We start from the raw sequence: 15919 nt of genomic DNA, 5'->3' as shown, positions 1-15919 counted from the left end.
ATTGCCAAAATGTCTCAGCCCGCAAAACGTGCAAGATGTGAGTTGACACTTCAACAAAACGTGCAGCTGATAAAAGATTTTGATAAAATGTCTCGACCTACACAGAAAGCATGTGCACTCACATTAAACACTTCGCATCTAGCCAGGAAGTATGACTTCTACATCATGAGCAGAACTTGGAAAGTGCAGCAGAAGACATTGCTCTCGAGTCATTGGCACAGAAAATAAAAAGTAAGATCAGTGACTTGTTATTGTTTGAATGTGTAATAAATGACTGCATTCTGACACTGCCTTGTTCCTTATTCAAACATGATGGTAATGCTAACAAGACAGTACGACTTCCATTGTGCATCGGCGTCATGAGGCAAACTGCCTATACCGGCACTTTGTCAAAACCAGCATTTTTATTTGGCCCGAGTGGTGCTGGTAATGACAGAGTCCACTGTTCTGGCAACATTCAGCTTTCACATCAGTTTCTCATGTTGTGAATTTTTCATTCAGGATTAATGGAACTTTTACTATTTTCATTGCATTTTCCTGAGATTGCTGGATTTTTCTATGAAAATAGACTAAAGTAAACAAATTCTGAACATCACCTTGCTGAAGCCTTGTTATCACTACTGCGAGACATGAACTACAGTATTACATCATTATCAGCTGTTGGCATAAACTGTGTGCCGTACTTATTGTCCAGTCATCAGCTATCACGAATATTGATGATGTAGCTCACAACTGACCTACATACTGTCATCTTTATAATGGCTTCTTCTCGCTGCAAAAGTCAAGTGTCAAAGGCTGGAACTTTTTATAAACATTTTATACTGATGAAGGTTTGTATAATTGTTTATTTTCATGTACCTTGTTAATCCTGCATACTGTGCCGAAACATGTTATGTGCATGAATATTGATTACGCAAGGTTAATACCTTACCCAGTATTACATGTCCATCCAGCTGCCTGGATTTGACCAGACACCTTTGCCATAGCAACATGTAATAGTAAGGTTTCATGGTTTGCATGCAGCACCCGGAATCAATGGAATCAGTTTGCACTGGACATGACAATGGGAGCAATCGGTGTCGATTTCACTATATGCGATGATGGTTACTTGACGATCTTCATAAAACATTTTGCTTTGCTTTGCTTTTGTTTTGTGAGAATCAAAAGTTCTATTCCTGCTCAAGACTAAATACAAATAGGACGATCATATGACTGGAATGTTCTCAACACTTGAATTCCAGTTTCGTATACTCAATACATCAACAAGTGTGGTAGTAAACTGGGTGACCTTGCATTCTTGATTCTCTCTGATGTCATCTTCCTGAATCTCGCTTAGATGCCGTAAACCAAGTTTCCAATCCTGCATGCTTGCATGAAAAAACCTGCCTTGTCGCACACAAGAAGTCTATCCAGGTGATTTGTTAATTCCTTACCTTCCTTACCTTACCTTCCTTTGCTTACTTAACATCCTTTTGACAAACATTTTGCTCTCCAGAAGTGGGAAAAACAAAGGGCAACAATACGGAAAGGGAGATAACAACCCTTTTTGAAAAGGCCTATTACAGTGAATCTATACAGCATTAGGGGCATACAGGTTTGTGTTAACAGGGAAGATAAACTGAAACCCATTGGACCAGCTTCATTCTGGTGCTGACACTCCAAAACTGGTAACAGACGTAAGTGGCGCATTCATTTGACAACATAAACCATAAATACTTGGATGCACTGACTCTACTCAATTAACAAAGATGCAAAATTAGTCAAAATATGTCTACACAAGTAGGAAAACATGGGAATCTAACAGCTAACTTTTATATCAAATAGGGCCATCCAAAACACTATTACTTGCTTTCTTGTGTATTATAGAAACCTATCTGCTCACACTGGAGAACTTTGTATTGGAATAATTTGGTAAATTGTGAATAAAAACATAATGAAAACATTACATGTGCATCTTCAAATAATTCTCTCAAAGTCTCAAAGTGATCTGAGTTACAGTGACCTAGTGTTCAGCATAAAGGAGTTATGCTCTTTATCTTTATATGCGTATGACCTAAATGTCATCTTTTTGCATCACATTTAATGTTGAGCATATTATGTTCAGCATCAGCACATAAACCCATTTCATGTACACTTTTCAGGCTGTGTTTTCTTTGCACACATTTTCCATAAAGATGCCAAATTTAAGAAAATGTAGCACAGTGCTTTTATCTGTACATGATAACAAGTGGGCAAATTTACTGTTTTTTTAACACATAACAATTTGACTATCTTTTGTGTTATTGTATGTTTTCGTCATTTTCATTTTAAGAGAAGAAGCCAGAAATGCTGATAATTACCGTTGTTCTGTATGATTTTTGTTCTGTTATGGCGTCACACTTCACAGGAATTTTGACAATTACTTATGAAGTGTCAAATCTTTGCATTATATCTATCTTTAATTTCCTCTTTCCTGCTATGATACTCTTTCCAAGCATAAAGGTATTGAGCCATTCATAGCAAAGAGGTAAATCCTTTGGGAAGTGCTTGGGAAGACTGAGGAAAGGATGGAAAACGCAACTCAATAGATATTTTAAAATTTGTTCATTAAACCTGTGGACCAGAAAAAAAATTTAAGGAAGAAGGCAAGCAAGTGTTTGTGGGACATAATCATAAAAATTACACAGATTTCTAGAAATGTATGGACACTTACATTCCCTTGCTTCTGGCTTTGGCTTTGATATTTTCAACAAAGAAACTTATTTCTTGTATGAGTCTTTCTCGTTGTTGTGGTGGTTCTGGGAGAACTTTAGGAGGTTCACTCTCACTTGTCTCCAGTTTGTAGTCCTGCAAGATGGACAGCAGTGTAGATACCTGTAACGGAAAGATGATGTAGTCATAAGAACATCCTTTGGTTTTGTTTGAGAAATAGGTACAATGTAGTCTTTCAACCTACTTGCCTGAACTCATTTGTTTGTTTCAAAACTTAAGATATGCTAAATCTCTTAAATGAACACACACAAATGAACATATACAAGAACAAAAGGCTTAATCCTCTGGATGCTGCATTATTTTTCGAGAAGGGAGAATGTTATGTGAGAAGTATGTTAGGCAGCACTCTCTCTTACATCAACTATACGGGCAGTGAGGTAGCCTAGGTGTTTTGCTCATCAAGCCAAAGACCCATATACGATTTGACAATGATAGAGAGATTGATGCTCAGATATATCATAAAGATGATAATGGTAATTTTATCATTGTTGATATAAGCATTGACTATAAGACTAATCTTAGGCACGATGTACAGCCTAAAAACAGATGAACCTAAGATTTATTTGATCAAATTGATGCATTTGATAATGAATGCACTGTTCTCTGTACTGACTAGAATGTGGTTTGGGACTGAACTATAGGTCTTGAAAATTACAAATATATTAATAACCCTAATACCCTAAATGTAATTGTTATGTTATGTCATTTATATCCTTGCATGTGAGCTACTGAGCTTGTGATTTGATTACATCAAACAATCCTAAAGATGGCACATATACCTCACTTCAAACTGGGTGAATAAACTATGCAGAACTACATTTTGTTTGTTCATTCAAACGGTTGGAATTAGTACATAACAGTGGCTAGATAGCATTCCTAGAAGTCCAACGTACCTTTGTTAAGGAATATTTCATCGTAAGCAGTTAAAGTTCAAGTTTGACATTGGAAAATGTGGTCGACTGTTCAGTGACTTTGGGGATTTTTGATGAACACAAGGAAGACTGGGTATCATATGCCAAAAGAGTGCAGTTATTCTTTGATGCTAATGAAGTCACTGTTGCTTGTCGCATGCCAGGATTTTGGTCAATGATTTGAAACAAGGCAAGAATGCAAGATCGGACACTTGGTGATGTGGTAACTGTGTTACAGAATCATTTCATGCCAGTCCCGCTCGTGATAGGAGAGAGATAAAGATTTCTCAAGAGAATGCAAGCTGATGGCAAGACTGTTTCACAATATTCTGTGGTTTCAAGAGGTCTTACTCAGAATTGTCAATTTGAAGACACTTTTAAATGAACATTTATGTTATCAGTTAGAGCTTGGATTAAAATCTCCTTTCAAAGGACCATGCACTTCTTGTCACAAATTATATGGAGCTAGCAGCAAAGGACTGAGAGGAACTAAACAGAGGTTGTGGCAGTTTGAAGGGAAGTACAGTTTCAGATGTCTATGTTTTTAGCAGCAAAACTAAAAACTCTGGCAATATATGGTGTGTCTGATGTGGAAGCATGTTTCATCTTTCTAACGAATGTAAGCATAGGGGGCTGTGTGTTTGAACTGTAACAAGCGCACCATCTGCAGTTGGTGTGTAGGGGTCAGATGTCAGGTCATGGCCCATGTTAAGTTCACAACCTTCACTTTCCGGAAGTGGCGGGATGAACAAACATGGCAGTGTAAATTTAAGGAACTCTTGTGCGAAGGCAACTGACATAGAAGATGACAGTCAACTGTATCCTAATGACCTTGCGCTGCAACAACTGATGATGGTGTCAGGGAACCAATGACATCCCAATCTAACCTACACTCAAAAGGACAAACCAGAGTGTGAAGGATGCTGTGTCTAGTGTTAAACTACCCTAAGAATTGCGGGTAAAATAACAACCATCAAGGCACACATCATGGCAATTACAATGTGGCTGCCAAGTGTGATTGTTATACAGAGATTGTGTTGAAATGTATGTCATTATTGCCAGAATGTGGTTATGTGGGGTGTGACAGTCGTCATAATCACATTTCAATCATCCTTCATGCAGAAGAAGTGTATCTTTACGAGTTTGCAGTTCTCGCAGTTCAAGGTCAGTTCGACCGAACTGTTTCGAGATTTTTCAGCGTAATATGTCTGAGTATTCGTCACAAGCATTAGAGAACCTGAGAAGAGTGGCAGTGATGTCTACTGTCTACTGTCCTCGCGGAGCAGAGGTTTTCAGCAAGGAAGAGGTAGTTTTTGCTGACAAGATGATGTATTTTCTCACTTTTCTGGCTGATCGTTTTCATGGGGGGGACATAACTCATGTAACACCAGTGGAGCCGAATCATAAGTTTTCTCCTAAATAACAAGTGTTTGTTTGACATGAGATTCACTGTTAATTGCAAGCAAGATACATAGAACAGTGTGATGTTCAGCCAACATATATCTCTCCCTGAGATGGCGTTTCTATACCCATGAGCATTAATTAAGCACCACCAATTTTCAGCTATAAGATTGTGTTTAACAAAACACACTGGTCATTCATGACACATGGTTATAATTTCGTTAACTGAACCATCTACAATGTCATTCCATCAACTACTAACACTGCTGCTCCTTTCTGTAATTTATTGAAGGTCATATGGGTTCACTAAAAACGTTATCAATAATCATGTCGAAAAAAAAATGGTCACACAGACAATGTCTGTGGTCCAACATACACAAAGTTCTCAAAAAACTTTCACTGTTCAATCCCAAGCCAACAGTACTGGTGACATCAGTATTTGGTGTATCCTCCCTTCGCACGGATAACTGCTGTAACCCTCCTCCTCATGCTGGAAATCAAATGTCGAATAGGCATAATTGGAATCATCTGCCATTCCTCATGAAGAGCCTGGGCTAATTCCTGCAGATTTTGAACAGGCGGATCCCTTACTTGAACTTGATGCCCCAGATGGTCCCATAAATGCTAAATTGTTTTGTGATCAGGGCTTCTCAGCTGTTGATATGCTTCATTACTCCTTCTCCAAACCCGTCAATGGCCATCAGTAACATCAAGAAGAAAACGGCCTTCATCGGACCAATGGATCCAGTGCCATGTCCTCAGATTGTGGTTTCGCCGTTGATTACACCACGTTAAACGTTGAGCCTTGTGTCTATCAGTGAGTAAGGGACATCTGATTGGATGACATGCGCCAGTGGACGACATGCCAGTGAACTTGAGCCCCCTTCAGATGGTGCTGTTTGAGAGATGAACACCCACTCTCTATTGTTCTGTGAGATCTTTGGCATTGGTCATGGGCCTGTGTCTCACTAGGCGAACTAGGGCACGATCACGGTAGTCCTGATCGTGGACGATTCTTGATGTAACCAGTGGCTGTTTGTTTCCTTACAAGGTGACTAATGACAGTGTGATTGATATGCAATCTGGACCCAATGCTGCGACAGGACAAACCAGCTTCATGCATACCAATAATCTGCCATCTCGTACTTTCAGAAAGCCTACACCTTGGCATGTCCAAAAATGTTCAATTTTAACACTGTTCACTTAATGATGCGTCTATAAGAAAGCAGTGAGTTTACTTCATTTCACCTGTTTATATCCCTCAGTCGCTTGTACCATGACAGAATTTCAGTATGAAAAGCATGCATTTCAGTCAGCATGTGAATTTCATGCTAACTGCATATGTATTTAGATATAACTGGTTGACTTCTCTGTTTTGATCCCTTTTTGTTACAATCGATAATTATTTTTGGTGGTGCTTAATTTATGCTCATGTGTATAACAAGAACAATAAGTTTAGACTTATCACAGATTTTCATAACATTAACAATTGTTGTTTGAAGTCAAAAATGATGTTCGTGTTCTAGCTGATATACTGAAGTGTGACAAAACTTGTTTCAGTGGACATAAAGGATGGCTTTTATCATGTTCCTTTACACCCAGATGATAGAGATTTTCTTGGATTCCAGTTTGATAAATGTTTCTACAGATGGAGTGTGTTGCCATTTGGTCTGAGTTGCAGTCCCATTTACTTCTATAAAGTTATCAGACCCATAGTATCTTATCTTAGATGTTTAGGTGTGAGAGTTTCTGCCTATTTTGACTTTCTGACTTTATCGCTTGTGCACAGCGTTCTCTGATTACTGATCATTCTACTTCTACACACTTGATATGCTGAGTTAGCTGTTTTGTATCAACCCTCTCTAGTATCTTGGGGATAAAGCAAAGATTGGACACTGGGCGGTAATTGCTTAAAGTGTTCACATCAAGGTTTTGCTTTTTCTGGAGTGGCTTCTCCATGGCTTTTTTGAAATCTTTGGGACTGCGTCCTGTCTATAAACTGGTGTTAACAATGTGTGTGATGACTGGAATCAGAACATCACACATCATCATCAGCAGACTCGTGGGAATGGGATCTAACTGACAGGTCGTCTGCTTGGATTTCTTGATTAGGGTTAGCACTTCATTTTCCAACACAGGTTCAAACTGAGCAAGTCTTTCCCCTGAGATATGACAGCAGACCAGGATATTCCTGGGTGTTGAAGTCTGCAAAGTTCTTAAATCTGCTCTGATATTGTCAATTTTGGTTATGAAGTAGGAACTGAACTTCTCCGAGAGAAACTCTTCACTTTCCCCAGTTGGAAGTGGCTTTTGATCTCCTTTTCCAAGGTGTTTTGACAATTGATTCCAAATAACTTCAGGATTATTTGAGTTGAGTTGTTTCCATGGAATTCATGAAAAATATAAATGCCATATATCTGTAATCAGAAAAAATCACCATTTCAAGATCTGAAACACATATCTACTGACAGATACTAACACTGACAGATATTAACAAGTTTTTGAGTTCTGCTCCGGAAACGAAACACATCTCTCACTTTCGAGACTAAGTCAAAAATGTTTCCAAGGAAACTGAGAAAATGATAAATCACTAAAACCTGGAAATAGCAAAAGGCACCACTACAGGTTCAGACTCATATATCTACCAAGTTTTGCAGAAAAACGGTTTTTGAGTTCTGCTCCGGAAACAAAGCCCATACCTCCATTTTGAGACTAAGTCCGAAATGTTTCCATGGAAACAGAGAAAATGATGAATCACAAAAACCTGTAAATAGCAAAAGGCACCACTCTGGGGTCTGCCACACATATCTACCAAGTAACACTGACAGATATTAAGAAGTTTTTTAGCTCTGCTCCGGAAACGAAACACACCTCTCACTTTTGTGACAAAGTCTGATTCGTTTCCATGGAAACTGAGAAAGTAAGAAATCACAAAAGCCTGTAAATAGCAAAAGGCACCATTGCAGCTTCTGATTGGTATATCTACCAAGTTTTGCAGAAAAATATATAACGGTTTTTGAGTTTTCATCCGGAAATGAAGCACATCCCTTCATTTTGAGACTACATCCGAAACATTTCCATGGAAACCCAGAAAATAATATATCACAAAAACCTGGAAATACCAAAAGGAACCACTTTGGAGCCTGAATCACATATCTACCAAGTTTTGCAGAAAAATATTGAACGGTTTTTGAGTTTTCATCCGGAAATGAAGCACATCCCTTCATTTTGAGACTATGTCCGAAACATTTCCATCGAAACCCAGAAAATATTAAATCACAAAAACCTGTACATAGTAAAAGGCACCACTTTGGAGCCTGCCACACATATCTACCAAGTTTTGCAGAAAAATATTGAACGGTTTTTGAGTTATGCTCCGGAAACGAAGCCTGCCCCACCATTCGACTTACACCAAAATGTTCCATGGAGAAACAAAAAAAATAAAAATGCAAAAACTCTGTAAACAGCAAAAGGCACAACTATAGGTTGAGATCATTACATCTATCAAGTTTGGTCTAAAAATATTGAACGGTTTCTGAGTTATGCTCTGGAAACAAAATGATTACAGACGGACGGACGGTCGGACGGACGGACAGACGAGGCGTCGACTATATCCCATTCAGCAGAGAGGGTTCAGGTGATTCAGGCACAGTCTCAATGGTAAGGCTCATCATCAGTTCAGGGCTCATGCCCCCTCAACATAGCCCTGACAAAGAATGGGACATCTCCCAGGAAACACTGCCTAGTCGAACCCACCATGAACTTTAGAGAGATAGAAATTAAACTGGGGACATGAACAGCAAGTCAAAACAATATACAAACAATATCCAGTCCAGACTCTTTTTCATGTCTCACCATAAACTTTATGAAATAAAGACTCACAAGATGTTAATCAATAGATGAGACATCTTCAACAAACATGTAAAGGCATAACATGTCTTTGACATGAGCCCTAGTGCCTGTCTCCAGCAAGTGCTCCATTGTATTTCATGCCATATTAGGCACCCGAGACGAGCCACCTCCTCGTGGTGGTTGCTGGGTAACGCTAAGACCTCGCCAAACCCCCCGTGTGGACCCGGGTCAGCAAGGTCCATAGCTGGTCTTCCATTGCTGGTCACAAGGAGCGACCAAATTGGGCAACCTGTTTGCCGTGGATTGCATCCCTGTCAGTGGAGGAAGGGATCCTGTTGGTTGAGGACAATAGGGGCCCGGAACCATGTTCCTGTTGCCTAACACACCACTTTGGCCCTGACTTCACCTAGACGGATGATAGAACTGACCTGGTTCTATCAATCGGCTGGTTCACGAAAGGGCCTGAGCATGGACATGTTCATGTTGACAATATATATTCCTTATATTGTATTTTGACACTGAATATTGAGGGTATTCTATTGTATGCATAATAATTGCCTAGAGTCCTATGCCAGTAGGCTGTGGCCCATGGGCCAATCTGGTGATATTGATCCCTGAATTCCATGTTCCTTGAGAAATGTGTCATGGGCCAAACCAGCCTGGCATATGTTCTTTTGGATATCATAGCTATTCATGTCTTTATTCACTGGAGTATAACACCTCTGTAGCCCTGTTGTTACAGGCTGGTTTCCACTGTAACGTCTTGATGGTGGATGGGGAGCAGAGATGTCGAATGTATTTATCCCATCATGTCTCTCCACATTCACTCTGGTTCTTCAAAAGCCAACAAACGTCGACATGTTGATTCTGATGATGACATATCGAAATCTGATTCTTGGCCTAGGCTTATCGTTGTTGCTTCAGTTGACGGTACCCCATTGAAACTCAACCCTTTCGCTATCTCCAAGGGTATTGAAGGTGCCTGCAGAGAAGTGTAAAATGTCACCTGCCTTCGAAATGGTTCATTGTTCGTTGAATGTGCTCGGTGGCAGCAATCTGTCAATCTGCTCGGTCTTAAGCAGGTTGTTGTCTCAGTGCACAGAGCATTGAGCTCGGGTTGAGGAATCATTTGTGATCAGGCAAAGTGTCTTTCATTTATGAGTGAGGAGGAAGTTGTAGCTGAACTGGGAACTCAAGGTGTTACAGCTGTGAAGTGTTTCACCAAAAAGTAAGACAACAATATAATACAAACAAATACCTACCTGTTTACATTTACCTGTCCGACGATTCCAAAGTCTATTAAAGCTGGTTATTTCAACATTGCAGTGGACGTATATATACGTGCCTAATCCACTCAGATGTTACAAATGTCAAAGATTTGGGCATGATGCTAAGTCTTGTCATGCAAAGAGTTCTGTTTGATACCGTTGCGGTGGCAATCATGAGAGTTCTGAATGTACAAATGAATCATTCAGAAGTGTCAACTGTGGCAAGCCAAATCATAAGTTTCTCTCAAAACACCTCTTCAAGCTGTGGCTGTTTGTATCACTATGCACATTGTTTTCACTTTGTGCTCTCTTTATATTCCTCCATCTTATTCTCTTCAGCAAAATGAACTTCAAACACTCTATGACCAGCTCCCAAAGCCTTGTATTATAATGGGCGATCTAAATGTACATAATCCTCTTTGGGGAAGTACGCATACCAGCAGTAGGGGAAAGATTTTGGAAGAATTTTTGTCCGTCAATGATTTGTGTATTTTGAATGATACTTCTAAAACATATTTACATCCTGGTACTGGCACATACTCTTCACTTGAATCTGAACGGTCATGATGACCTCAGTGGTCGTGATCATTTCCCTACCATTCTACAACCTGTAAACCCTACTGATGTTCCTCCATTATCACGATGAAACTTTACAAAGGCAAACTGGTCTTTATACATAACATTATGTAGAGAAAAACTTCAACCTGAACTCTTTAATGGTGTTCCTGATCCTATAAAATGCTTTTCCAATGCACTAACCACTATAGCCGATGAGTGTATTCAAAAGTATTCTATGGTTCCTCACATCTGTAAACCATGGTTCAACAACGACTGCAAACAAGCTAGGAAGGCAAGGAAAAGGGCGGAGAATTATTTTCGTCGCCATCCTATGGTCCATAATTTCAACAAATTTAAAATCTTAAATGCTAAAGTGCGACGTACCTTTAAACAACATTAATGCCAGTCTTGGCTAAATTATGTATCTAGAATCAATTCATGTACGCCAATGAATAAGGCATGGAACATGATCCAGAAAATCAAAGGTAAGGGTTCTAGATCTAGCATTCAGCATCTTAAAGACGATGACAAATTACTGACTGATAAATCAGATATTGCTAACAAACTTGGTGAAACTTTGGCTAAACATTCTTCCTCTTCAAATTATAGTCCCCATTTTCAAAAATATCAAAGTAATCCAAAATATCAGGAAAAGAAAACTATTAATTTCAATTTGGATAATGGGGAAGATTACAACAAATTATTTCTGTTCATGAGCTCCATGCTGCCCTTGGGCAAGCTCATGATACTGCTACAGGTTCTGATAACATCCATTATCAGCTCCTGAAACACTTACCGAAGCCATGTTTGGAAACTCTTCTATTCATATTTGATGAAATCTGGACATCTGGACACTTTCCACCATCATGGCTTGAAGCAATTGTTGTTCCCATACCAAAACTGGGTCGGGATCATACTAACCCTTCGAATTACAGACCTATATCCTTAACAAGATGCATTTGCAAAACCATGGAACACATGGTCAATAACAGACTAACATGGTACTTGGAATCTAATAATTTAATAACTAACATTCAATGTGGATTTCGGAAAAATCGCAGTACCATTTACCATTTAGTTTAATTAGAGTCATTTGTGAAAAATGTAATTATCAATAACCAACATGCAGTGTCTATCTTTTTTGACCTTGAAAAGGCATACGACACTACATGAAAATATGGCATTTTAAAAGATTTGCATGATTTTGGATTACGGGTCGTTTGCCTAAGTTCATATCCGAGTTTTTAACTGACAGACTGTTTCAAGTCCGAGTGGGATCTACCCTGTCTGATCATTATTATCAGGATCAGGGTGTCCTGCAAGGCAGTATTTTATCTGTCACATTGTTCAGCATTAAAATTAATAGTCTCTCTAAGATTTTAAATGATTCCATTGATGGATCTCTTTTGGTGGATGATTTTAACATTTCATCTTGTTGTAAAAATATGAATACTATTGAAAGGCATTTACACTTATGTCTAAATAGAATTCATAAATGGTCGTTAGAAAATGGATTTAAATTTTTAAAGTTAAAAACAAACTGTATCCACACTTCTGTAGGAAATACAAACCTCACAGAGACCCAGACTTAGCTTTAGATGGCACACCTTTACAGGTTGTAAAGGAAGCTAAATTCCTAGGTGTAATTTTTTATCAACACTTGACCTTTTTACCCCACATAAAGTATTTGAAAAAAAAATGCCTAAAGCCCAAGACTTGCTAAAAGTTGTTGCGAATACTAAGTGGGGAGGGGATAAAAAAAACTCTCCTTCGATTATCATGATTATACAGGGCACTAATCCGTTCCAAACTGGATTATCTAGCCTCATGTAAGAATGTCGAGTTTTGATTGGTCCAGGTGACTCTGATAAAATACCACGTACATGCATCACAATCCGCGAGCGGGAGTATAAAAGTTGTGTAATCCCGCTACGAAAGTCATATCAACCCGCTACGCCTCGGTGACGACACGAAGTGAGAAAAGCGTGCATCAACAAGCCTTTAGTAACGTGCAGTGCATTGAGGTTAGCTGGTGTCAACATGGCAGCAATGAAACGTTTTGCCACAACATCAGAAGAAGAAATTGAAGCAAAACGTTCTAACGTTTTAGTGAAAACATTCAGCTTGATAAATGTGTTATCACATCGTGTCGAGGGAAATACAGGGTTTTATCAGTCCCTTGTAAGGTTGTTGGAGGCTCGGGGAATACAACCTTACAAGGGACTGATAAAACCCTGTATTTCCCTCGACATGATGTGATAACTTATATTATGGCTGCATGGTATATGGTGGAGCCTGCTAAAGCAATCTGAAAATACTTGACTCAATTCACCATCAAGGTCTGAGACTGTGTCTTGGATCTTTCCGTACTTCTCCTGTTGCCAGTCTTTATGTAGAGGCTGATGAACCATCTTTAAACCAGCGTCGCATAAAATTATCGTTACAATATGTCACAAAACTCTATTCTAGTGAGACTAGCCCTATATATAACTGTGTTTTGGTCCTCTGTATGAGGATTTGTACAACAAGACGTCTTCTCTTGTCCAGCCTCTAGGGCACAGAATTAAACCATTTATTTCTTCTGCCGGCATCGAGATGGAAAGTATATTTCCTTCCCGTCTTCTTTCTTCTCTTCCTTGGCAGTTGGTTAGGCCACATGTTGACCTAACATTAACATCATTGAACAAATCAGAAACTACTGAATTAAAATATAAACAGGAATATCACCAATTAACACATAAACATGGCAAATATAAGTCCATATTTACAGATGGGTCCAAGGACAGTGGTGCAGTGGCTTGTGCCACTGTCATTGGATCCAGAACAATATCTTCTAGATTTCCGGATAACAGCTCTATTTTCATAGCTGAAGCAAACGCCATTTTAACGACTCTTAAATATATCCAGAAACATCCAAAACAAAAACAACACATAATCTTTTCAGACTCTCTTTCTTGTCTTCAGGCTATTAAAAACATATCATGTAAACATCCACTTATAATAGAAATTATTGAATTATATAATGATCTTGCTACTGGCCAATACAACATCATTTTTTGTTGGTTACCCAGTCACGAAGGCATATCTGGTAACACAATGGCCAATCTTGCTGCCAAAACAGCTCTCAACAAATCTGTGACACCAGTTCTTACTTCCATACTCAGATTATACAGCTACCATTAGATCTTCTATCCATGTTCTGATGCAGAAGAAGTGGGACACCCAAGTAGGCATAAATAAACTACATGAAATGTAACTGCACATTGGTTATACCTACTTGGGTTGTCAGTCCAGATTTGAGGAGGTAATCATTCAACAATGTCATACTGGCCATACAAGATATACACATGCATACCTGTTGAAAGGTGACAAACCTCCGTTTTGTATCCCTTGTGATGAGAGAGTCATTGTCAAGCATATCTTGCGTGACTGTGTTGAATTCTCCATCACAAGGGATAAATATTTCAATGTCAAAACTGTTAAGGATCTTTTTACCACTGTTAGTGCTCATTTAATTATTGGGTTTTAAAAGAAATTGATTTCATGACTGAATTTTGATTAATGTGTTGTAGATAGTTGTATTTTAATGATTGGTAGTATAAATTAGCAACTGGTAATGTTAGTGGCTGTATCCTCAAAGGGGGTTAAATTATCGTAAAATTATTGTCATCCTGAGAGGGTACGTAAGTCCCAAAACTTTTCTCAGTTTAATTTTTGCTTACCCTGTTTTAAACGTAGTATTTTGTTCTTTTAAAAATTTGGCTAAACTTTCATACAATCGCCAGCGGCTGAACGGATGGTGTAAATCCAGCTAGGGTCCATGCAAGTAGCAAAGGTACTGTACGTCCCCATGGACCCTGGTATGGTGATCTACCTTCAGTTGTTGGCGGTCTATAGCCCGTTTTTATATTGTATCATCCTCTAGAGTTAAATCGTTTTAGATTTAATTACTAGTTTTACATGTCTGTATGTGATATTCTAGTTGTTTTACTGTCCTTCGTTGACAGATTTTTTACCATTCTCTATTATGTATATTATTGATGGTTCTCATCACGATATGGCTGCAGTATTGCTGAGGTGACGTTAAACATTAACTCACTCACTCATGCCATATTAGTGAACAGGGCATCATCATAACTGGCTGAACAGACCATCTCCCTTCTAAAGTCTTGTTTATTGTTATTTACAATTGTGTAAACTTGAATTATACAGAGAAAGAGCAACAAAACAGTTGTTTTTCTGTAGTACTTGTTTGGTAACCTCCCACACAGACTTATAACTGTGAGGTTCGTGTTCAAGTTATCGCTGATGTTGCAACAGGACATCCCCACATTATGAACGTAACTGTGTAATTTCTGAAAGTATATTTCTTGCCATGTAAACAAAAGATTATTTGCAGTGCTGTTGTATTTTAAATCAATTCAGAAAACTGACCCTCACTGTAGGAGGAGTGAATGGCAGAAAATATTTCATAGCAGGAAGTGAACAATTTATCATGTCTGTAGGTTTCATTTTGTAGGTGATGCAAAAATGTCAATATCTATATTTATATGAGACACATGTGTGTAATTCTACCAAATATCTTTCCATTCCCTAATTATACAAGCCCATGAACCTGTAAAACAATGTCTAGCTTTATCTATGTTTCCAAAAAGATGCATAAAGATATCAAAGTGTAAGGTATGTTTAATTTGATACTAGTTTGATCAACTTGGATTTGTCGAAATTACAAACCTCCTCATGAAGTTCAATACTCTGGTCAACAAAGCTTTCTCCCAAAATCCTCTTAACTTCCGCTTGCTCGTGTGAACTGACAACGTCTTCCACTAGTTTCCATAGTGACAGCGGTGGTTTGTAACTTTGCACTCCAAAGGAAATTTCAAATGGAGGAACGGACATACTGGCCATCTATCCAGTCCCTAAAGTGAGACAGATAACTGAAAATATAAATTAGATAACATATTTACACAAAAAGATACACATACAAACCTCTGAATACAAGTGCAAAATAAATCTAACAGAAATCTATATATCAGCAATCAGTACAATTCAAACAGATGTATTTTTAGGAACTGGGTTGGTGAGCATTTTATCACATAAATAGCATAGCAACATAACAATCATAAAATTGTCATCGTTACAAGTAGACAAAAGAAGTTGGCAAATCATTTTGAACAT

At 38.5% G+C, this 15919-nt stretch overlaps 1 protein-coding gene across 3 annotated transcripts in view; it reads right to left on the bottom strand.

Annotated features, from left to right (window-relative positions):
• LOC137291843 (coiled-coil domain-containing protein 24-like) overlaps positions 1-15919 on the bottom strand; it is a 129319-nt gene that overhangs the window by 95525 nt on the left and 17875 nt on the right. For 2 of the 3 annotated variants that reach the window (XM_067823387.1, XM_067823388.1), the window contains exons 2-3: positions 15476-15678; positions 2693-2853 (exon numbers count right to left, since the gene is read on the bottom strand). In XM_067823387.1, coding sequence (XP_067679488.1) covers positions 2693-2853; positions 15476-15649 — 335 coding nt within the window. In that variant the 5' untranslated portion in view covers positions 15650-15678. The remainder of the gene's footprint in view (positions 1-2692; positions 2854-15475; positions 15679-15919) is intronic. The other variant, XM_067823389.1, reaches the window with a different exon arrangement.

Source organism: Haliotis asinina, chromosome 7 (assembly GCF_037392515.1).
Source record: "Haliotis asinina isolate JCU_RB_2024 chromosome 7, JCU_Hal_asi_v2, whole genome shotgun sequence".
NCBI lineage: Eukaryota > Metazoa > Mollusca > Gastropoda > Lepetellida > Haliotidae > Haliotis > Haliotis asinina.
This window is presented reverse-complemented; position numbering and strand designations above follow the sequence as displayed.